This window comes from Crotalus tigris, unplaced genomic scaffold (genome assembly GCF_016545835.1).
Source record: "Crotalus tigris isolate CLP2741 ecotype Arizona unplaced genomic scaffold, ASM1654583v1 scf7180000019789.198917, whole genome shotgun sequence".
In the NCBI taxonomy this organism is placed as follows: domain Eukaryota; kingdom Metazoa; phylum Chordata; class Lepidosauria; order Squamata; family Viperidae; genus Crotalus; species Crotalus tigris.
The window spans coordinates 128545-152512 of NW_024097710.1; the positions used below are offsets into that span (position 1 = coordinate 128545).

Genomic DNA, 23968 nt, shown 5'->3' on the forward strand with positions numbered 1-23968 from the left:
AGTTAGAACAATTAACCAGCGGAAAAACCTGCCTCCAGAAGCAGTGAATGCTCCAACACTGGAAGTTTTTAAAAAGAAACTGGACAGCCATTTGTCCAAAATGGTATAGGGTTACCTGCCTGAGCATGGGGTTGGACTTGATGACCTCCAAGGTCCCTTCCAACTTTATTATTATTATTAAATTGTTTTTAGTGGTGGATTGATAACTGGGAATATATTGGACTATAAAGGCTACACATAAAGATCATAAGTACTATATGAGATTGTGCTGTGAGGACCTTAAGATTGATAGAATATCTGGAGGGGGGGGAGATAAAATGGATACCTCATATTTAATCAAAAGTGGCAGGAAACTGCACTTAATAATCCCATTTGAAGCCTCCAGTCTGGTATATCAGGGATCTGCAGGAATGACACCTCAAGACAAAGCAAATACCTTCCAGGAGGAAATGCATTTTATGTTGCAATTAACTCAAAATACAATTTTTTCACATAGAGAAAACACAAGAAGAAACCATGATGAGATTAAAAACAATTTGGATAATATAAATGAGCAAATCTTTAATTTAAGATCACAACTAAAAAATTCTCAGAAAATTATGATAAAGAAAGAACAAACAAATCAGAAAACAGAACACAAACAAAAGGAAAGTGATTTAAAGACAGAGGCTACAAATAAAGAAATTTTAGACTGGTGCAGGCAAACAGAAATCTCGAAGATTTTGTTATAATGTCGGAAATGGAAAAAGTACCTTATCTTTCAGGACTTCAAAATATACCTGAGGATAAGAAAGAAGATCTGATAAAATGGATTTTAGTGCTATCAGGGGAATCATCAGAGATTGGGAGACAAAAAATGAAAAGAGAAGTTGGGGGAGAAGGAAAGTGGGAGTTGTCCAGTGAATATAAATGGGCAAAATTCTCCCCCCAAAATACTCTACCTAAATTGTTTTTCCTATTCCAAACAAGATCCAGAAAAACACAGGAAGAATTACTTGGTGATTTAAAAACACTGACCTGGAAAGTTAGCAAAGGAACTTAAGAGAACAGAAGATCTGATCCACCTGATGGGGTACTATATGATCAAACATTTGTTTGAAGATGGTTAAAAGAATAGATAATTTTTAGATATAAACAGATTTTACAATAAGAAAGATATGTTTTATAATGAGAATAGCACCTTTTTTATGATATGGGGAAATATAAAAATATGAGGATGGCTTATATAAATGAAACTTTTGAACACCCAAATGTAACTAATTTTGAGAAAATCAGTAACTAAGAAAGATATCTCAAATACTGATGGGAAATTAAATTTAAATAAGAGCTTGAAAAACAGGATCTACATTGATTTAATAAAAAGACTTTAATTGCAAATACAATTGAGCTATAAGTTGGTTAGAAAAGATGTTATAAATCGAATTTATTGTCATTTGTATAAACACTAGAAAAATGTGTATATCTAATTTTGTATATATTGATAGTAGTAAGAACTGTATTTGTTTAATGTTGGGAAAATGAGAATAATCCTGGAAGAAGAGAGGATCAAGGAAAATGTGGGACCGTGCAGTACTTAATAGACTTACACTGAAAAAGCTAAGATGTAATATTGAGTAACAAATGAACCCAGACATCACATTATTTACTGAGCACGTATGATTTCTAATGACAGAAAACTAATAAAATATTTTTTTAAAAAATAATAAAGTCTCAAACATACCATCAGAGAGATCATACTCTAATCAGCTGTGATAAACTCAGGTAGCAGTGAGGAAGGAATTCTGTGGTATTGACTAACAAAATGTTTTTTATTATTATTATTTGCAAGCTTTATAGCTTTTCAAGCCCCCCCCAGTTTTGTCGTTGTGTACTTTAGTTATCAAAAGGGAAAGTTGTACAGGTAATTTAATAATAATAATAATAATAATAATAATAATAATAATAACAACAACAACAACAACAATAACAACAACAACAAGAAAGACCAAATGAAGAACAGAATAGAGGCATGGGAAGACAAAGCACTACATGGCCAGTACATTAAAAAAATAGCTGGGAAAGCAGGTAATAAAAAGACCAGGCAATGGCTAAGAGCAGGAAAATTGAAGAAAGAGACTGAAGGACTAATTCTGGCTGCACAAGACCAAGCCTTAAGGACAAATGCATATAAAGTCAAAATTGAGAAGACAGCAACAGACAGTAAGTGCCACCTATGCAAAGAAGCTGAAGAAAAAGTGGACCACCTGGTAACCTGCTGCAAGAAGATTGCCCAGACTGACTACAAGCAGCGGCATGACAAAGTAGCAACAATGGTGCACTGGAAGATCTGCAAGAAATATCATTTGCCTGTAAGCAAGAACTGGTGGGATCATAAAATAGAGAAAGTCATAGAAAATGATAAAATTGAACTGCTCTGGGACTCCAGAATTCAAACAGACAAGCACCTGCAACATAACACCCCAGACTTAACAATCGTCGATAAGAAAGACAAAAAAGTCTGGATAGTGGATGTGGTAGTGCCTGGAGACAACAGAATAGACGAGAAAGAACTGGAGAAGATAACAAAATACAAAGGTCTACAAATAGAAATAGAAAGACTGTGGCAAAAGCAAGCAAGGGTAGTACCAATAGTAATAGGCTCCTTGGGTGCAATCCCAAAACAACTGGAGCACCACTTGAACACCATTGGCATTGACAAATTCGCTATTAGTCAATTGAAAAAGGCGGCCTTATTAGGAACTGCTTCCATCCTGCGACGATATCTGTAATACCATCAAACATCCACATCTGCCTATCCCAGGTCCTGGGTAAGGACTCGATAGGTAGACAAAATGCCAAATCCAGTCTGAACATCTGGCTGACTGTGCGATGATTAATAGTAATAATAATAATAACAACAACAACAACAACAACAACAACAACAACAACAATAATAATAATAATAATAATAATAATAATAATAATAAAGTTGGAAGGGACTTTGGAAGTCATCTAATCCAACACCTTGCTCAGGCAGGAAACCCTATACCATTTCAGACAAATGGCTGTCTAGTCTCTTCTTTAAAACTTCCAGTGTTGGAGCATTCACCACTTCTAGAGGCAGGTTGTTCCACTGGTTAATTGTTCTGTCAGGAAGTTTTTCCTTAGTTCTAGGTTGCTTCTCCCCTTGATTAGTTTCCAACTAAGTAGTCTGCAACCTACGACCACAATTGAGTCCAAAATTTGTGTTGCTAAGTGAGAAGTTTGTTAAGTGCAGTATACCCCGTTTTATGACTTTTCTTGCCACAATTTGTTAAGTGGATCACTACAGTTGTTAAGTTAGTATCACAGTTGTTAAATCATCTGGTTTCCCTATTGAGTTTGCTTATCAGAAGGTTGCTAAAGGTGATCACATGACACTGATGACATTGCAGCCATCATAAATATGAACCAATTTCAAGTATCCACATGTAAATTACATGACCATGGGGATGCTGCAATGATCATAAGTGTGAAAATGGTCATGTCACTTTTTTCAGTGCCGTTGTAACTTCAAACAGTTATTAAGTTTAGGATTACCTGTATATTAGTGAAGATTAGTTACAAAATATTATTATATGTCCAGCAGGTATTGGGTGTCTAGTTGAGAGAAAATTATAATTACATAATACAAATTATATATTATAAATACTGTAAGATAGTTGAATGCTGAGTATGCTGTAACTCTTTCAGTTTGCCTTAACTTACTTAGTATAATATTAATTTTAAAAGTGCTTGTAAATGAACAATTGTTATGAATTGAATAGAGGCTTCACATGACAACAATTAGATATTCTGAGATTTTACTTATTTTACTAATCACGTTCTACAGCTTGATATGATTGACAGAATCAAAGGACTTTCTATAATCAACAAAGTTGACTTTTTGGGTATTCTTTAAAATTATGGAAGCTCAAGCTCTTTGGTTTAACCAAGTTTTGAAAATATTGGAGATAATTATTGTTTCTCAAGAAACCAAAATAAAGATCTTAGGAGAAAATAAATTTCATGATAGGTTCAGTACAAATCTACAAGTTGAAGTACTTAAAATACATGGACAATTCAGCAAAAATAATTTTAAAATAATTAGTCTACAGTTGGAACCTGAACAGCAGAAGTCTTTGTTATATTACTTAAAATAATGTACAATATTCATTGCTAGTTGATTTTAAACTTGAGATAACAGATGCTTAGAGATTAATACCAATAATTAATCACTCATGAAAATATGTTCTTTAATAGTTAACTTTCTGAAATTGAGTGCCAGTGACAATTCTTTATAACCTTCAAAACAAGCTACTGAATTGAAATACTAAATAAAATTGTGGACATAAAATCAAAATTTATCCACATCTTTCTTTACATGTTCTTTACCAAATGAAAAACTTCAGTTCAGCATGTATCCTAGCAAGAAAATTAAACATCTTTTTCTTCTATCCAGCAATCTTTGTCTCTCTATTGGAAATAAGGTTTTTTAAAAATTACAAGCCCTTCAGCCACCATGAATTTTTTTTTTAATTTCTGCATTTACCTGATGAGTATAACAAGTTTGTTTTTAGCATATATTTTTTAAAATAATATCTATTGTTATTTTTCTTAACTGATATTTTTACTGTATGTTTTAATTTACATGGGTGTCCTATGTTTTTAGTCATGAGATCAGGAGAGGAGGAATGGGAGAGGGAGACCTTCCTTCCTTCCTTCCTTCCTTCCTTCCTTCCTTCCTTCCTTCCTTCCTTCCTTCCTTCCTCACTCATGTAGTTGAGGTGGGTACTTTTTAGTTTTATTTTTTGCATTATATGTATTTTCTTTCAACCTATATCAAAATTAATCTTTTTCCTTTATCCATTTACCATCAACTAAACCAGGGCTTTTCAACCTTTTCACCCATTGTACCACTTTTAGGATATGGCAATATCTGAGTACCACCAGTTGCCTAGCAAGGTGTCAAAAACTTGATGACCAAAAAAAAAAAAAAAAAAAGGAAAAAAGTGATAAAGTACTGGTAGTCCTCGACTTACAACAGTTCACTTAGTGACTGTTCGAAGTTACAATGGCACTGAAAAAAGTGCCCCCCAAGCCACAGCCCAGCAAATCACCTGCCTGCCCACCCAGCAGCACTCTTCCTCCTGTCCGAGGTTTTCATTGTTGTGAGCATTTCTGTTGAGGATTGGCAGCGGGGGTGGGAAGGGAGGGTGTTTAGTTTTTATTCCCCCTGTCTGCTGGGTGGTTGCAGCAGGTTTTGGTCACTTTACATGACCCTGGGACACTGTGACCGTCATAAATATGAATCATTTGCCAAGCATCTGAATGGAAATCACAAGACCCTGGAGAGGCTGATCGGCGCTTCTTCTGGGCTCAGCAGAAGCACCAGAATCAGTGCTGAGCTCCAGCTGGAGCCTGGTGCTGATCCTGGTGCTTCCGCTGAGCCCTGACAGCCCTGCAGCTCCAGCCAACTCTCGCTCAGGCTTGTGCAGTGCTGCCACCGGTTCAGCTCAGTCCCCTCCCCTGCTACCACTTTTCTAGGATGGTCGCATACCACCTAGAAAAGTGGTCACGTACCTGTACCACTGGTTGAAAAGCCTTGAACTAAACTGATTATACTGCAATATTATTCTGATGTTGAGAAGCCTACCTTGAGAAATATTTTATATTTCATCTACAAGGTGACATGATAAAGTAGTTAGCTAAAACATAAATGGACTCAGTTTTTTTGAAAGGACAAATTTGTAACCTGAAAAACTGCAACCAGGTATTACTATGTTTCAAGAAACATATAATCTACCTAATGAGCAGCTCTTTTTGAGGGGTTAGGAACTGGGGGGGGGGTAAACTTGTATTAATGGATACTCAATAAAAATATGTGAGGTAGCTAATATCTTTAACAACCATTTTAAATTTGATTTAAGGTATGAACACTCCAAAAGTGAAAGATATTTTATTTTATTTTAATGGTAAAGATAGTTACTGTAATTATTGCTCTGATTAATTTTTATCACCCTATTAAGAACACTTCTGAAATATTTCACAGATGTTTCTCTACCCAGTCAGCAGAACTTCAGAAGCCCCAGTTTCTGGCTGCTGTAATAAATCTTTCCTCCTTTACAACTTTAGTCATCAATAAAAGGACTGGCCTGGCATATATCACCAAGACCTGGCTGGACTCAGAAGGAGGGATGGTGGCCCTTTTGGAGATGGGTCCAGCTGGGATGGTATCAGCTAAGACTCCCGGACAGGCATGGATCCTTCAGGAATCTCTTAGGATTTTCAGGGGTGCTGATCCATAAATGACCAGATGTGAGCTCCTTAGCATTAAGTTGGCCTTTAGGTATCAGCTGGGACTGTTGCTGTTGTATTCCTTCAAGACCCAGCTTTATTATCAAGTCTCAGGGGAGTCTCAGGAAACTGGTGATAGCCTGAGGTGATTCTGTTAGTAAACAAATCCCGTGTGTGTGTTTTATACATGACTGTCCATTATTTTATACTTTTTTTTTTGTATGTGCTGCCCAGAGTCACTTCTTATGAGATAGGCAGTTGTCAGTCTTCTCAGGTAAGCCTGACAGGAAATAATACTAAATGAACTAATTCTTACTTTATTATAAGGCTTTGTATTAACAGAATCTTGCAAATTTGAAAGTACTCTACCAACCTTAAAGATTAATTAAGGCAGATCTTACATTTCGCTTCCTATTAAACCACTAGGGAATCCTGCCTCCTTTGTCTGATTGCAGTATCTCTTCCCCTAGTTCACAATGTCATCTACACATTCCATTACAACATATAAAGTTTTCCTTCCTTCCTTCCTTCCTTCCTTCCTTCCTTCCTTCCTTCCTTCCTTCCTTCCTTCCTTCCTTCCTTCCTTTCTTTCTCTTTCTCTTTCAATCAATTATTATTTGTCCATTGGTAAGGTGACCAACCATCCTCCTTTAGGGAGGACAGTCCTCCTTTTGTAAGTTCTGGCCTCCTTCAAAAAGTGTCCTCCTTTATGTCCTCCTTTTTGATGTTTGAAGACTAATCTGCAGGGCTTTTTTTTTCCCTCATAAAACACTCAGAATGGCATTCTGGCACCTTTTTTTGATGGTTTTTTTTTTTCAACTTTTGCATGAGCTGTGCTACTCCCACTATTGGCTTTCGAAAGCCAATAGGAATTGCTGCTGAGTGTGCCAAAACACCCAGCTGTAAAACTTTGCACATGCAAGTTGTCTGTATTATTGTTGCAATGAATAAAATGTTTTTTTTTTTTATTTACAATTTTTTTTCTTCAATTTATTTGTGTCCTCCTTTTCATTGTAAAAAAGTTGGTCACCTTACCATTGGCATCCATTCACCTACCAATTTGAGATTGGAAACTTTTTCAGAGTTTGATGCTCTTCAGGAAAACTTTTCTTTATTTTTCCCAGTCTATTTCAATCTTTGCTAGCTTTATCATATCACAATACAACTTTTTTTCTCTTCTAACAGTGCTCTGTAATTCTTTGTTTGATAGTTCCTGTTTCTTGGTATTTGGGTATTCTATTTTAATATTCATCTTTATCAACTTATTTGATTTCAGTACTGCTATGAAGTTCACTATTTCATAGCAATTCCTGATGTTCTCCTTTAGTAACGGTGGGCATATGTTCAAGATCATAATTTAGAAACTATTTTATCTTAACTTGGATAATCTCGTCCAGTTAACCCTTAGCCATGCAATTATATCTCAGTTGTTTCCCCTTCTTGTATCAATCATATAATCATATCAAATGACTTTTCTAGATTCCTGATATGTCATAGAATGCATAATATAAGTACTACTGGATGTTTCCTTTATTGTTAGTGGATAATAGAATCATGAAAGTCTGTGGGAGTGTTCTTCTGCCCCCTGTTAATCAAACAGAATCAAGGTTGTATTATACTGAGTTTCTTTTTCACCCCTTTTTTATTCCCAGGGGTAAATTAACAATAGAATAAAGAATTAAAATTTGTACAGACTCTATAAAATACTGAGGTATTGAGAAATCTTTCTCAAAATATATCATAATAAGTTGTATTAAGCATCTAAATAAGTAGGTACAACTTCAATAAACATAACTCAATGGTTAACATTTCTATTAAGTGTCTGGGGAAAGATTAGTGCTATTAAAATGAATATTACATCAATATTAATGTGTATTGTAAGAGGGATTCCAATCTTAATCTCTATTAGATACTTTAACGGACAAATATATTGAAGTGAATTACAGCAGACTAAAAACCCTCAACTGTTCTTGGCCAAATTGAGATTACTTTATGATATAGATTTTCAGTTATATCACTGGCCTTATATTTAACATAGGTATTATTTTGCAGCAAGACGTAATTAACATTTCACTCTTACTACTTGGAAAAGTAGTGTATATAACTCTTCTGAAATGTTAGGAGGTTTTAGGGTCAGATATATTAAACAGGGTTTTTCACTTTCAGTCTTAGAAAATGCAAGGACTATTTGGTCATTAATAGATAAGAGGTTATGTCTTATGTCAAATCACATGAGAAATTGACAGTGTAGAATAACTGAAATTGAAAATAATAAGGGAAGATTTTTTTTTAATTGGGATACTTGAAGAGTTCCCTTTAGACTAGCTGATTTCTAATCATATTCCAAATCTCCAAAATCTTATTTAATCTTCTAATGATTAAACAAGATTTTGGAGATTTGGAATATGATGTATTTAAAACATTCATTTAACAATAAATAAATATATATACTGTGAACAGTATGGTCCAACTGCTTTAGAAGCTGTTAAGAACCCTTCTGTGTAAGCCAAATCAAGAAATCATCTTCACAGAAAGCTCAAAATTATGCTTAGTAACGTTAGCTATAGTAATAGACTATTGCAAATCTGTCTCTGTTTTACTTCTCCCTTCTCCCCCACTGATACTAATATGAATTAAGAAGGTGTCTATCTGAATCTTTCATGCATGTGGCCTTTTTGTTTTGGACTTAAGCAATATTTTTCATTTCTCTCTTTGATAACGTATCTGGCCTATTTCTGCCAAGGTTATCTTCCTTATTTTTGATGGCTCTTGAGGTACATGTAATTTCAGGTGCATTGCTTGAAAAGAAATCGACAATCAAATTTTATAAGCAATTAAACAAAAAATAAAAACTAATTATTTATCTGAATAATGAATCAAGAACTGAAATATCCAATTTTGAGAATTTATGGCTCTAGGTGTTAAAAATGTAACACATAACATGATTTTGAAACAGATCCGTAAATATTAAATGTTTTAATTGGACTCTTCTAAGAATGTTCAAAATGATTTGGACATTAGATTTATGGTAGGAATTTGCAGGTTCCTTAAGATATATCATAAGATCTTATCTTGTCTATCTATAGTTTAATTTTGGTTTCAAGACAATTTTTGACAACTGCATTTACAATACATGGCAATACACTTTGGAAAGAAATATTATAGTTAATGTCTTTCCATATAGTGATACACACTGCAAATGCTTTAAATTATATTTTGCAATATTGTGGACATACGAAAGTTGTGTAGTGAAAGGTCCAGAAACGTAGATCATTATATCATCAGGGTGCTACATATCTATTCTCTAAGGTAACAGTGACTAAAAAAATAATTTGTCATCACTTTCTTTTATAACATTTGAAGTAAAATGTTTGTGTTAGTATAACTTTTTGATGACTAAAGCTTTAAGTTTCCCGGAAGGCAGTTTATAATACTTTTAGATGAATAAATGCTGCTTGCATATAATATGAGAGTTATATAATCCATATTAAAATTCATATTGAAATCAAATGCATTTTAGTATGGTTTTGGGCAGAAAAACATTTTTAGAATTACAAAATCTATTCTGGTTTATACTTTAGTTTAAGAGATGTGTTTCAAGGCAGCTTGTACTAGTACGTAAAAGAATCGGACTCTACAAATATCCCCAGTTCCTTCCATGTTTAATGGGAAACATACATGTTGAAATAGAAAGATTATGGTAGACAGAAAGTTGTCCATATGCAATCAGACAATCATATTAACTCTAGTTTACCTACACTTGAAACAGAACAAACCAAAAACATATCACTATGAATTCATTTTATATACTCATTGGTGACCTTTTAGATGATGTGTGCTATGTTTGTGGCCCAACATTTAGAATAGCTTTTGGAATGCAGATAGTCCTCACCTTATGACCACAATTGAGCCCAAAAATTATGTTGTTAAGTGAGTCATTTTGAGTTTTGCCCCATTTTTACGACGTTTACCTCATTTGTTAAGTGAATCACTGCAGTTGATAAGTTAGTAACATGGTTGTTAAGTGAATCTAGCTTCCCCATTGACATTTGCTTGTCAAAGGGTCACCGATCACATGACACGGTAACAGTCATAAACATGAACTACTTGCTAAGTGTCTGAATTTTGATCATACGATCATTGTGATACTTCAAAAGTTGTAACTGTGAAAAATGGTCATAAATCCCTTTTTTCAGTCCTGTTGTAACTTTGAATGGTCACTAAATGTTCTAAGTCAAGGATTACCTGTTCTAAATCAAGGATTACCTGTACAGAATAAGCAAATTAAATTTTTCAGTTTTCATGACCTGAAAGACACCTTTTTTTATGATAACAAATATAAAATGGCTTGCAGGACTTTAATTCAAAAGATTTTCATGTGTGGATAACGAAGAAAATATTAAGTGTGCTATGCCAAAAAGAAACCAATATTTCATGAATGAAAATATGTAGGGTATTTTATTATCAACAAAAAGAAGCTTTTGAGTATTAATACTATTGCTGGTTTGGCTAATTAAGCAAACATTAGTAGGCTGATTACAATATTTTTTATGAAATAAAGTAAAAATTTATCATGGTTCTACTAATCATTCTAATCCAAGTATACGTGCATTGTTCTGAAAACCCTCTTGTTTACTTTCAATATTTTGGAACAACATGGAGGCATTTGGCAAATGTGTTTTTCATTTGAAGGGAAGGGAAGGATTGTCATGTAGAAGAAAATATTACTATTTGGCTGAATCCCAAAAGGAGTATATTTTCATTTGTATAGTTGTGTTCTTCTGTTCCTCCAGTTCTATGTACTTCTTGTCTCTTTTTATTCCTTGACATGGTTGCTTACTTCTCTTGTCTGGGAAGTTGTAGAGGAACAAGCAGAAAATTGAATAGGATTTATCCATTGCCTCCTTATGTGTGCCTGATTTCCAGTAAGATTGGCATAATGAGTTCTGGATATCAAATATGCATTGCTGTCACCTAGTGAACAGTTTTAGTTGACCTGATCATATTTCCTCTTTACCAGATTAATTTGCCTTTTTGTAAATATTTAGGATTGAATCATGAAAATAAAGAATGAAGCCTAAAATAGCTTATACTCTTGGTCAAGACTACCTCTTGTTATTAAAAATGTAGTTTCCTTTTTCTATTTCTATCTGAACAGTACTACATTTCCTAAAGAAAACCATAGCAATAGTGTCATCACACCATAGCAATAGTGTCAACTTCTGCAATGAACCTAGCCGACACCATCTTTGTCATTTGTTCTCAGTTGCCACATAAAGAAAATGTGGGTTCAGGTTGCCATCATTCTCCCACCTCAAAGGGCTTCTCAAGTGACTACTAGGCACCAAATTAAAAAAAATAACCCACCAGTCCTGACAGGTGCTTAACCCAGCAGCTCAAAGACAAGTTAAAGTCTGACCCATGGTTCAGAACCAACAGACAGGTATTAAACTATAGAGATGAATTTGCATGGAAGGGATCCAAACTCTACCTTCCTAACCCTCTCAGGATCCAAGCCCTACAATGGAGCCATGATGCTAAGCAAGCTGGTCATTTTGGGTTCCTGAAAATCTTGCATCTGATGAAGAGGCAATTTTGGTGGCCAGGGATGAAGAAGGACATTGAAAGTTTGTTAAGAGCTGTGCAACCTGTGCATCCATGAAAAAATGTCCCAGTAACCTCCCTGGATTATTACAATAAGTAGAAGACCTTTCCCAACCTTGGGAAAGGAAAGCAATAGACTTTATTGTAGAACTTCCCAAGAAAAGTGGGAATACAATGATTTGGACTGTTATTATTTTTCAAAGCAAGCTCATTTTGTAGCCTGTCCTGGACTTCCTTCTGCCCAGAAATTAGCCAAGCTGTTCCTGAAGCACATCTACCAGCTCCATGGAGCCCCAAAAAGGATTATATCAGACAGGGGGGATTCAATTTACAGCAAAATTCTGGAGGAAGTTCATGAAACTGATTGGGTTGACCCAAGGTCTTTCCTTGGCATTTCTTCTGAGTATGAATGGAGCTGCTGAATGAGCAAACACAATGGTGAAGCAGTACCTAAGATGCTATGCCAACTATCAGCAGACTAACTGGGCAGAGCTCCTCCCATTTGCTGAAGTGGACTACAACAATACCGTGCATAACAGTATTGGACTTATTCCTTTTAAAGTACCTACGGACAGGGAATTTGTTCCCATGCCTGAATATCCTCAAGAGCCCCCCTCCTCACAGACCTTGACTGAATGGATGATATCATTACAGAGTGCTTAGGCAAATGTCAGGCAGGGTTTAAACCAAGCGGCTAAAATCCACAAGGAGCAAGCCGACAAGTGGTAATCTCCTCAAAAAACATTTCATGTCGGAGAGAAAGTCTATCTCTTGACTAAATATCTAAGATTAAAGCTACCCTGTAAAAAGTTGGGACCAAAATTTATTGGCCCTTTCCCCATAGTAAGAATCAAAAATCCTGTCACAGTTGAGCTTAGGCTTCCTCGGCTTTTGGAAAAGGTTCATCCAGTATTCCACTGTAGTTTACTAAAACCAGTGACAGATTCAACCTTGAGACCAATCCCTTGTAAAGCACCAGCTCCCATTCCAGTAGAAGGGGAGATCCACTATCAAATAAAATGTATCCTTGATTTTAGACTGCATAAATGGAAGTTACGGTATCTAATGCAGTGGAAGGGGTATCCCTTGTCAGAGGCTACCTGGGTTAAAAGTAGTGAAGTAAAGGAAAGTTTCATGATAAGCACCCCCAGAAGCTCAAAGAGCCTCCAGTACATAACTGATGGAAAGATCCCTAATGTATCTATACTTGTTTTGCAGGAACTTCTTTTTCTTTAGGGGGGTCCAACTGTCAACTTCTGCAATGACATCTTTGTCATTCATTCTCAGTTGCCACATAAAAAGAAGGGGGGGTCAGGTTTTTTTTTTTACTTTTATTAGACTAAACATAGAAAGAAACATTCTCACCAGACCCTGAAGGGGGAGAGAACTGTCAGGAAGACTGCCAAATGTGTTTATTGGAAAATGTGATCAGTAGCATAATAAAAGGGAAGGAATTGTTACATTTAATTACTTTGAATCTCTGGGGGAAAGTTTAGAATTGGTTTCACTTTTGATCGTGCCAATATTATGTATCCAATAAATATATTCTTTGATGAATTCTCAAGCCTCAGAGTTCTACTTTATTCACTTTCATTAGTTAGAACCTTGACAAATAGCATTTAGACTTAAATACAGATTCATAGTGCTTTACAGCATTTTCTAAGCAATTTACAGAATCAACATATTGTCCCCAACAATCTGGGTCCTCATTTTTATCAATCCCAATAATTTTAACTATTCATTATTTATGATTTGGGTTTTGTATCAATGACTTCCCAAAACTTTGTTCAACTTATATAGTCTGTGCTGTGTGATCCAACTTCTCAAAGTGGCATAATCAAGCAGGTGCATAAGTTATTTCATTAATGTGAGAGTAAGGAACACACACACACACACGTGTGTGTATGTGCGGGGGGGGGGAGAGAGAGAGAGAGAGAGAGAGAGAGAGAGAGAGAGAGAGAGAGAGTCAGAGAGAGATAAAACAAAAGCAGAATTCCATTTAGAGCTCAGTCACATAGGTACCTGATACCAAGCTTTGCAAAAGATTTATAATCCTGTAATGCATGAGTTGTGCTGACAGCTTAGTTATCACAGCTAGTCATTGCTCTTTCATGCTGCATGAAGTCCCATTAATAGCTGTCAGCACCTCATTGCCCAAACTGAAAGTTGTAATTTGACACTCCAATCCCTTTGCCACCCCCCTCCCCCCAAGCCCTCTTCTCCTGAGAGCTTTATATGCCTTGGGTACAAAGGTCAGCATTCAGAATGTAAGGCTAGGATTTAACTGCTGCATCTATTGATTTATTACAATGGGTCTCTGCATTGCTTTGAATCTGCTTCTACTCCTGTTCTGTAAACAAAACAGCAGAAGCTAAAGGAATACAGACCACATGATTTTTCACACACAAATCATCTACTCATAATGCAATGCCAAGAGAATAAAAACTGGACATATCCACTAGAGAGAAGTTCCCTGAGAATGGGTTCCGGCATGAGTTCAAGAGCTTGGAAGATTAAAACTCTGGTCCCAGTGACTGACCCAATTTGGATCCTATAGAATAACAACTGGTGAAAGTCAGTGATTTGGCTTATAGTGTTAGTCTTTTAAAATGTGTGAGTTGGCAGTTGAAGGTAATTTGCTAAAATTGTGATTTTTTTTTAAAAAAATGTTATTTTATTCTGTTTATGCCTTACATTAGGGGAACAAAATGGCTTTCAGTGGAATGATTCATACTTTTTTCATTAATATATTGCTGTCCCATGTGTATAAACTGAGCTATACACAGGAGCAATGTTACAACATTTGTGTTATGTTTTAGTGGGAAGAACTGAAGCAATGCACAGAGGCCAAATATAGCTGAATTTATGAATCAATTAATGTAGATCTCCAAATTATATGAATCAGCCAGCTCAGTATGCTCAGAACACATAACTATTTTATTATAACATTCAGCCTTGTTGATTTAAAGAAAGGCATATGTTGGAAGTACTCTACATAGAATTATGGATATTATACAGAAAATTTCTCCTTTCTCTCTCATCAAAGTAAAATCTGGAATGAGCCTATTAATCTCAACATTAGTATATAGATAATATGAGGTATTAAGAGTTCATTTGCTGGATGCTGCCCTCTCTGTCTTCCTTGTAATTACTAATACTCCATTTCTATTTATGTCTTATACTTATACTACTTGCAGACTTAAAATATTCATCTTATATTCTACTTCTTTTTATAAACAAACAACTTTTGTTCTCTCTGTCTTTTTTTAGGATTTGATACCTATTTTACGTCCCGCACATTGGAAAACAATAGAAGAAATGTATGGTTTGCAGAATATTGGGAAGAAAACTTCAATTGCAAGTTAACAATTAGTGGGTCAAAAAAGGAAGACACTGATCGTAAATGCACTGGTAATTTCATTCTCATTCTGATTTTTTAAATTTTTTATTTGACTTGCATGGGAATGTCTGTGTGATTGTTGCGAGGAAACACATCTAGACTGAAAGTGAAAAAAAGGAGTGAATTAAAAAGGAAAATGAAAGACATAACATGCAAAAACAGGACAAATAATTAACTAAAATACATTTATTCCCTTTATCTTGTGATAATTGATATTATTCAAAGGGGGGTTGGCTCAAGAAAAGGAGGTACTTTTTTCAAGTTTTATTTATAGTTATCATATGGATAGTGCACTCTTTATAGTTACAGGACTATGAACTAATGGTTCATCTTTTTATCCTGAAACTGAAATATCCCTTGTGCTTCTTATTGTAATTGTGATAATGATCCTATCAAACAGGTGTGCAACTTCTCTTCATTAAAGGCCATTTCTGATCTTTCAATGATATGCCAGGTGGATGAAGCAAAGACCTCATACATTAAATGTTGTTTCAATTCACTGAGATCTCAGTTCATTAAAGGTGCATCTTTAACTGTGCTGGGCTGGTTGGGAGGTGCCCGGTGTTTGATAGAAGCTGGGCAACTGCATAGATATTTTAAATATAATGAATAAATAAAATCAATAAGTCTACTCTTCAATTATGTATCTGAATATTTTCAATGAAATCAAGAATTACCCTTTCTACCAAGCTTCAGAGGATCTCTGGGAGTTGTGATGTAAGAAACTTACTACCTTAGGTTGTTCTCTTTTTTAACAGAAAGTGTTTTGAAGGCAGAGATCTATTCAATAAATGAATGTCAGGATAGGTAAGTTGAGAGCAAATTAAAATGAGAGCAAACCCCACCCCCTACCAGCATTGATGATGTTATCTAGTTTGGGTAATGAAATGTCTACAATAGGGGTGTCAAGCTCTCAACGTCACGTGACGTGTCGCGACGTATCTTGACTGTTCTTCCATTGTCGGCAATGGGGTGGGCATGGTTTCACCATGTCAAACGTGGCCCATGGGCTGGCAGTTTGACACCCCTGGTCTACAACAAAACAACCAAGCTTAGACAGCATCAAGCACTCATCGTTTCAACTCTGAGTTACAAATATTCTCCTGTATCAGCAAATCTACACTTGTTGTTTTCCAAAGTGAGAATGGGTTAAAGATGATCAATGAATAGTTATGAGTAACCTTTTCTTCTATGCATTTGTCTGATCTTCTTGTTTGTAGCTATCTTGGCTGGAGGCCAGATGGATACTTGAAGCATATGAGTACTCAAGTACTATAATGTTTAATTCAGCAGCACTTCCTGGAGGTAAAAAAATACAGTCTAAATATGCAGATTTTTTTCTGCAAGATTATTCTAAGGGCATGATCATTTCAACGTAGAAAACAAACAAAAATTGTTCAGAAATCTGGAAGACTTCAGGATCACAAGATCTGGCAGGATATCTAAAAGGTGATAATCCTGTAAAATTAAGGTAATTTATGTATTTGTATAAAATAACTGGTGGGATGGCTTGTGATTACTCAAACTGCAAAAGCAGAATAAAGGTAGCTGGATGAAATTAAGGAAAGTAAAAAAAAAAACAACTTAAAACTAGATTCTTTTTAGATGTCTTCATGGAGATTTTGCCTTGATTGCTAAATAATAATAATATAGTTTGAATATCTAAGTAACTGTGAGACCAACTATATTATTATTTAGTAAACAAATACTACTACTTTAAAAAAACAAGCCCAAAATATATTCAATACCAATAGTTTTGAGTTATGACTATTTATTCAGCAATTGTTCAAAGTTACAACTCTGTGGAACAGTGGTCATGTGATCATGATCTGTGTTTATGTAATGGATGAAATAAACACTCCTTTCCCTTTTTCTCTGCATGAAGAAGGACTACTTCTCTCACCTCACCTGATGCATTTGTTTGCACAATGCTAGTGAACTGAAAGGGAGGATGAATCTCTTTGAAAGTCTGGTATCTAGATATTATTTGAGGATTGCTAACTCACATGTAGACATGGGGTACTGTTTCTTTGCTGGGGTTTGGATTCCTGCATTCAACTTGATAATGATGTCACACACCCAATTTGGGTGGGGGGAGGGTGAGACAGCCATCTCTTTCTCCCCAAATACATCTGCAAAGTGTGCATACTTTTCTGGCAGTGCTGATCTTCCCTTGTTCTGCAGTGGAGTTGGGATGGGGGAGAATCAGCTTTCACTGTTAGTAAGTGATATTGTTGGAATGTAGGTGAGGGAAATGAAAGTGTTTCTTGCTTCCATCATATAACTGAGTAAACTGAATCTGCTGTATTCCCAGGATTATGGGTACTTGTAAGAAGACAGTTACATAAAGTGGTAAGTACTCTGTGTGATCTTTGAGGAACTACGTGTAGGAATCATCCTGCCTTTTGCAGCTGCCTATCAATACTTCCAACAGTCAGTTGCTTTCTATGGCTTTAGTAGGCAACTTTAGTTTCTGTGCTGTTTCTGAATCTATGAAATTAGAGTTCAGAGTCTATGGGAAGAGCTGAAATCTCCACCTTCTGCCTGGAATCTGAAGTAACAATAACAGGAGTAATGAAATATGCTTGGCTGTTCTCAGTTGCCTCAAATGTTGGATCCTCCCCTCCTCAGAGCTCTGAGAAGGGAGGCTAGTAAAGTTTCCCTGAGGTGTTGTCTGAGACTGAAGTGGACATTTGTTGGTCCCATGCTTCGCTGATTTGCAACTTTTATATCTTATTGTTATGACCATCACTGGCGCTTTTACTGGGCATGATCTGGCTACATTGCCAGATCATGACCTGTGGGGAGTTACAATAAAAGCATAGTCCTTGATCTCTTCTTTTGCTTCTCTCTGGGTGCCAGTGATCTCCTGGCTATCTTGTTTTGCATGGGTTCTCCAATGTTGTATTTCAAAGAGGTCATTGAGAGGCATGACAGCTATAAGTTTCTTTTCTCCGTCCCAATTCTTCCTTGTTTCAACCTTTCCAGCCAGGCATGTATGATTACACAACATTGATAGAGCTCTTCCAGGCTATTTGAGGTGCCTTGTCTCAGCTTATCTCTAAGGCCATTGGCCAGTCTTTCTCTGAACTGGTTAATTAGGGCTAAAATCATTTCACTCTACATCTCCAACAAACAATGCCGTTACTCTTCCTTGTCTCTGGTTGAGCTTCCAAATCTGTGAACTCTGTATAGGATCCCCCAAGTGTCCTTTAAGTTTACTCCTGAAGTTGTCTAGCTCATGATAGTTGTCTAGCACTGAATCATTCCCCTCAGTGAATAGTATTGCCCACTTAGAGTTGTTTCCTCCCAGAGCCTGAATACAAAAGTCATTTGGGTACAATCAGTGGCAAATTCCATCCATAAACATTTAATACCAAGTGACAAATGGAATTGTGGAATTGATCCTGGTTCCCTCCAAACTTCTCTAGAAAGTTTCTCTGGGAAGAGAAGTGCATTGGCTGAGCTGCTATCTGTTGTGCTGCCATGGGTTAAGACAAATTTGTCCCCAATTGTGATGTTAGTTGTAGCATGGCATTCTGTAAATTGGTCATCTGTACATCTACGGTACGCAGTCTTGGTGCTGTGACAGTGCAGCTGCCAGATGCTTAATGGTTAGTGGGGTTCCTTGGGAAGGCTGATCTTGAAATTCCTCTTTTCAGAAGAGAGTAGGAGACTTGCAAGACTGAGGTCAGCACTTGCAGATAAGCCAGATGGGAAACAAGATTAGATGAGGTAAATCTGCATTATTATAAAAGTACCGTATTTTCCTGTATATAAGACGACTTTCTAAACCATGCAAATCTTCTCCAAAGTCGGGGGTCGTCTTATACGCCGAGTCATCTTATACGCCGGAAAATACCATATTCTCCAGCATATAAGATGACTTTCTAACCATGCAAATCTTCTCCGAAGTCAGGGGTTGTCTTATACGCCAAGTCGTCTTATACGCCGGAAAATACAGTACATCAATGGAATCTTGAAAGCTTGAAAATACCAAACTTCCTGCTGCTAGGTTCTTTTTATTTTTTGTCCTGACTGTGAAGTCACTAATGGCTTCTGCTTCTCTTCTCTGATTGTTTCCTAGGCAGCATCTCTTTCCCCTTTCCCCAGAGTCACTCCCACATTCCATTATGCTTGATTTTGGAGAGTTTGTAAATATTAGATGTTGACATTTTGAGGCAAGTAGTGAAAAGAAGAAATAAAAAGTTTTTGCATGGCATGGAAGAGCCACTCTCCAAAAGATGGGTAGACTGAGGACAACAATTAAAATAAGTTATTAAATTAAATTAATTATGGATAATGCTATAATTACTCCACACGTGTTTAATCATTTTCCCTTTATGCCACATTAAAAATTAATCCAGTGGAAAATAGGAAACAGTCACAGGGTACAAACAGAGCTTTGGAACAGTGTATGCGTCTTGGAAGCTTTAGAGTATGAACTTTGCTTTTCGAAGATAGATTACAAGAATACTGGTAAATTTTTGAACTATGACAAAAAAAGAAAACTATCCCGGATTAATCCTGATATGTTTCAGGACATTTATTTGTTGTCACCAATCATTAATCTGCTATCTCATGGCATAAACATAGGATCCTTTCACACAGAATGATAAAATGATCAAAGGATGAAGAATTCCAATTTACCTATCATTAATCACTCTGATCAGTCCTGCTGCTCCTTGTGTCTTGAGCAGTAAACCAAGCAACTTTCCTATCAGGTATTTATCATGAAGCAGAAATTTTGGAGTGTTTCTTTCATAACAAGCCAAAATCTAAAGACAAGAATAATATAGGATTTCAAGCACTTTAATATCCTAGCGTATACTGTTCTGTGTGAATGTGACAAGCCATTGAAAGAATTCTACCAGCGGGCTGTAACAATTGACCACCAGCCAAACTGGACTGATAAATTAAAGACACAAGTGACCTTTCCAAATCCTCCAACCATTTCTCACGAGCCTTAAGAGTGATAGGAGGATCATGACTAGAAAACATAACAGAATACATTTTCTTGGGAGTTTCTCTTTGAGTTTCAAAAAAACATTAAATATGTCTAAGAATATTACTTTCCATTCAGAAAATTTTCACAGAATTTGAATTTTCATGGAATTCAATGTTAAGGAAATTTTCATGGAATTGCTTTTTTGACAGATTGAATGAGAGAGTGCAGTTTTGTTTGTTTGTTGTTTTAAGCAGGAAAACTTAAATCTCTGTATTAGGTATGAATGGTCTTATATGGGTCGACTTCCTTGAGATTTTCCTCTATTTGGGTCCTCTAATAGATGTTGAAACCCTTCCAATTGTACACTGCAGTTTAAATTATTTTCTTTGACAGAGAATACAATTCCTACCCACATTTAATCACAAATTTCAACCTGCAAATTAAAATGACAAATTAAAAAGAAATAAAGAAGAACAATTAGGAAACATGAAAACATAAAAACACAATTTTACTAAATGTTCATATACTAAATGTTCATATTCTGTTTGGCTCAGGCTTAAACCATCTTCTTAGTGTTTCTCTCTCTCTCTCTCTCTCTCTCTCTCTCTCTCTCTCTCTCTCTCTTTACAAAACAAATTCTGATGGAGAAGAACCTTTTAAATTTCCTATTTAAACTCTGGCCACCTTGCTAAGATATAGTGATTTCTGAATTGCTATTGATTTACATTAGTACTACACTTATTGACACTTTAATTAAATCATAATTAACTCTGGTTTTGGATGAGCACCATGGTTTAATTCTATGGATCAAGATTTATAAATCTAGTATGAAAGTCAAGAAGCACAGTGAAAATAGGGCTGCATGGTTGGGTGATGTCAAGTGCAAGGCTTGGGGACAGATCATCTTGGGAAAAAAATTATAGGTGATTGTTAATGGTCAGCACCAATTTGATGTCATATAATGTATCAATGTTGTATAAATCCAACCAGTTGTATTTTCCCCTAAACACTGATTAAACAAAACAAAGCTTTGCCTTTGGAAAGAACGCTAAACACCATTTTACACAGTGGTTAAAAAAAAATAAAGATTCTTGGCAAACCATTGGGTTAAAAAGCAAAAAAAAAATGGTGTGTGCTGATTTTAAAATGAATGATAAATATTCTGTAAGAAAGGAAAGACGGGCAGTTGGTTTGAACTGGAATTTTTGAAATCCATTCACTCCAGTGGTGGGATTCAGCCAGTTTGCACCATAACTGGTAGCTAATTTGTTGTTGCCCAGGCACAGAATGGACTTCCGGAAGCAGCATCCACACAGAGAACCGGGTGTTCACATATTTGAATCCCACCACTGATTCACTCCTAGTATTACACTTTACTGGACTAAAAAAAATTCATTCCTTTGGTGAACTCATTTGAGAAGCTACCTACTGAAGATGCCTAAAATAATATTTACTTAGACCACTCTTTTTCCCTTAGACCCCTCCTTTCTCTGGTGGTGATTGTCCATATTACTTAAGTTGAATATTTTTAGCTTTATGAGCTTCTATCTTTTCCTCCTTTGAAAAGGATATCACTAAACATTTAGTGGAGTGCCTTTTTTTCTGCATACTGTGTGTTGCAGTTATAGCTTCACCCATATTATCCTGACATCCACTTTGATGTGCATCTCTATGAGATTCTCCAACAATAACAATAATCTCAAAACGAAGCTGTACTATATTCATAGGTCAAATAAGTAAATCACCCTATAAAGTCTATTCAAATGAGTTTAAGTATAGATGTTATATGCAACTTGGTATTACTGGCAAATGAAATCAATACATATACAATTATGACAAGTAAACTCTCTGGATAAGAAATAATATCCAAAGGATATAGATATTATTATGGATTTAGTTTTATTAGTCTGAATGTTCATTTAGGGGCAGTTTTAAATCAATGCCATAAAATCTCAGGAATATTACAGTAGGAATTATATTACATTGCTAGATGTTGTTTAAGTGCCCTATAAGAGTAAAGTCTAGGTCCCACAAATTATGTACCACCATTTTCCAGTGTTATAAACATATGCAAATGGGTATCTCAGCTGAAATAATCAAATGTTCTTATTGTTAAGCTCATATAAATTAGATAGGGAAAATTCTGAGTAAGAAAATTCTTGAAAACAAGATTATGTTCAATTGTTAAAATGATCAGTACAGTCTTGATCTCCATTGCAGAGGCATTATGTCAGGAGCAGATCATAATCTACTATTCAGGATTGGTTAGATTGCATTTAGAAAACTGTGTTCAGTTCTGAGCACCAAACTTTAAAAGGAACATGGAGAAAATAGAGTGTTTTTGGAGGAGATGAGCAACCAGGATGATGATATGGAAACCAAGAACAATGGGAAATACTTGAAGGTGCTGGAAATGATTCATTTCCAAATGATAAAATGAAGGAGAAAAAATATAGCAATTTACAAATATCCTGAAAATTGCAATAAGGTGCAAAAAAAAAAAAAAAGCCAGACCTCTTTTCAGCTGAAACCCCAAGTGCAGGCTAATGACCAGTTGACTGAAAGAAAGCTTTAAGATAATGTTAAGATAAATTTTCTAAACAGAAAGACCTGTTTAGCAGTGGAACAGACTGCATATACCAATCTTGATTCCCTCCATTGGAAATTTTCCAACAGAGGGTGAATGGTCATTGCCAGACAGAGATGTTTTACACTCAGCAGTAGTTGGGATGAGTAATTTCCACTTCATGCATTTTTTTTAATTCCTAGTGGTTATTCAAGAAAAAAAAGATGGGGACAATATTATAGGAACCCCTATACATGATCAGCATATTCTGGAGGACATCAACAACATTCAGAGACAGCCCTATCTGCAATGGCTTAACAATTCAAGGCACATTTGATATGCTTTTCTCTCTTCAGTGCAATCTAGTATTATTGTTTTGTTTACAGTTTTAATGTTTATTCTTCTATTGTCATGGACAGGTAGCTGCCCTTTAAGAGCTTCTCTGTCTGCCAACAAATGATCCCAAGATTCTAGCAATTAGTAAAGTCAAACAACGTCTATTTTTTAAAAAGTAGACTAATAAACATCATTAAAAACACAGGTGTGCCTGTACTGTTTCCAATTATAAAAACAGAGGATACTTGGGAAAAATATCAGTCTAAGTTCCTTTCTCCATCTCAATATACATTCTCTTCAAGCTCTGGAAAAATGCATGCCACAAAATAAAGCAAAAAAAAAAAAACACAGTAACTGGGGCTGAAAGAATTCTTGCTACTGAATGGGCAATCTTATTCTTGGAAGATACGGATTCAATGCAGCCTCTCTCATGGGTATCCAATGCAGTCACAATGTTGAATGTGTATCCAATGCAGTCAAAGCTATACTGTATTAATCTTTTGTACTTGCACCCTGTAGTGTACCAAGTTATATGGTTTATCATTTGTCTTCTTGACCACTGCTTCCCCACCCCCATGGATGCCCCTCATGGATGCCTACAGCTCCTCTAGCTTCCAACAGTTCACTTAATCCAAGAAAGATATCATGAAATAATTCTCTTCACATTTAGGGCAGATCAGAAGTTCTCCTTTAATTCAGGAACACACGGATAACCAGAAAAACTACAAAGTGACAGCAATAAGTGTAATAGAAAACCAAAAATAAACTTCTGGTATACAACAGGAAATAAGGCTCAAAAATGCTACCAGAAAGGAATTTG

General features: G+C 35.7%; 1 protein-coding gene across 1 annotated transcript in view; it reads left to right on the forward strand.

Annotated features, from left to right (window-relative positions):
• The window catches only part of LOC120317717 (metabotropic glutamate receptor 7-like), a gene marked incomplete at its 5' end in the record, with an annotated part of 119034 nt that overhangs the window by 62121 nt on the left and 32945 nt on the right, over positions 1 to 23968 (forward strand). The window contains one exon of the mRNA XM_039364529.1: positions 15169 to 15309. Within this exon, the coding sequence (XP_039220463.1) occupies positions 15169 to 15309 (141 nt within the window). The remainder of the gene's footprint in view (positions 1 to 15168; positions 15310 to 23968) is intronic.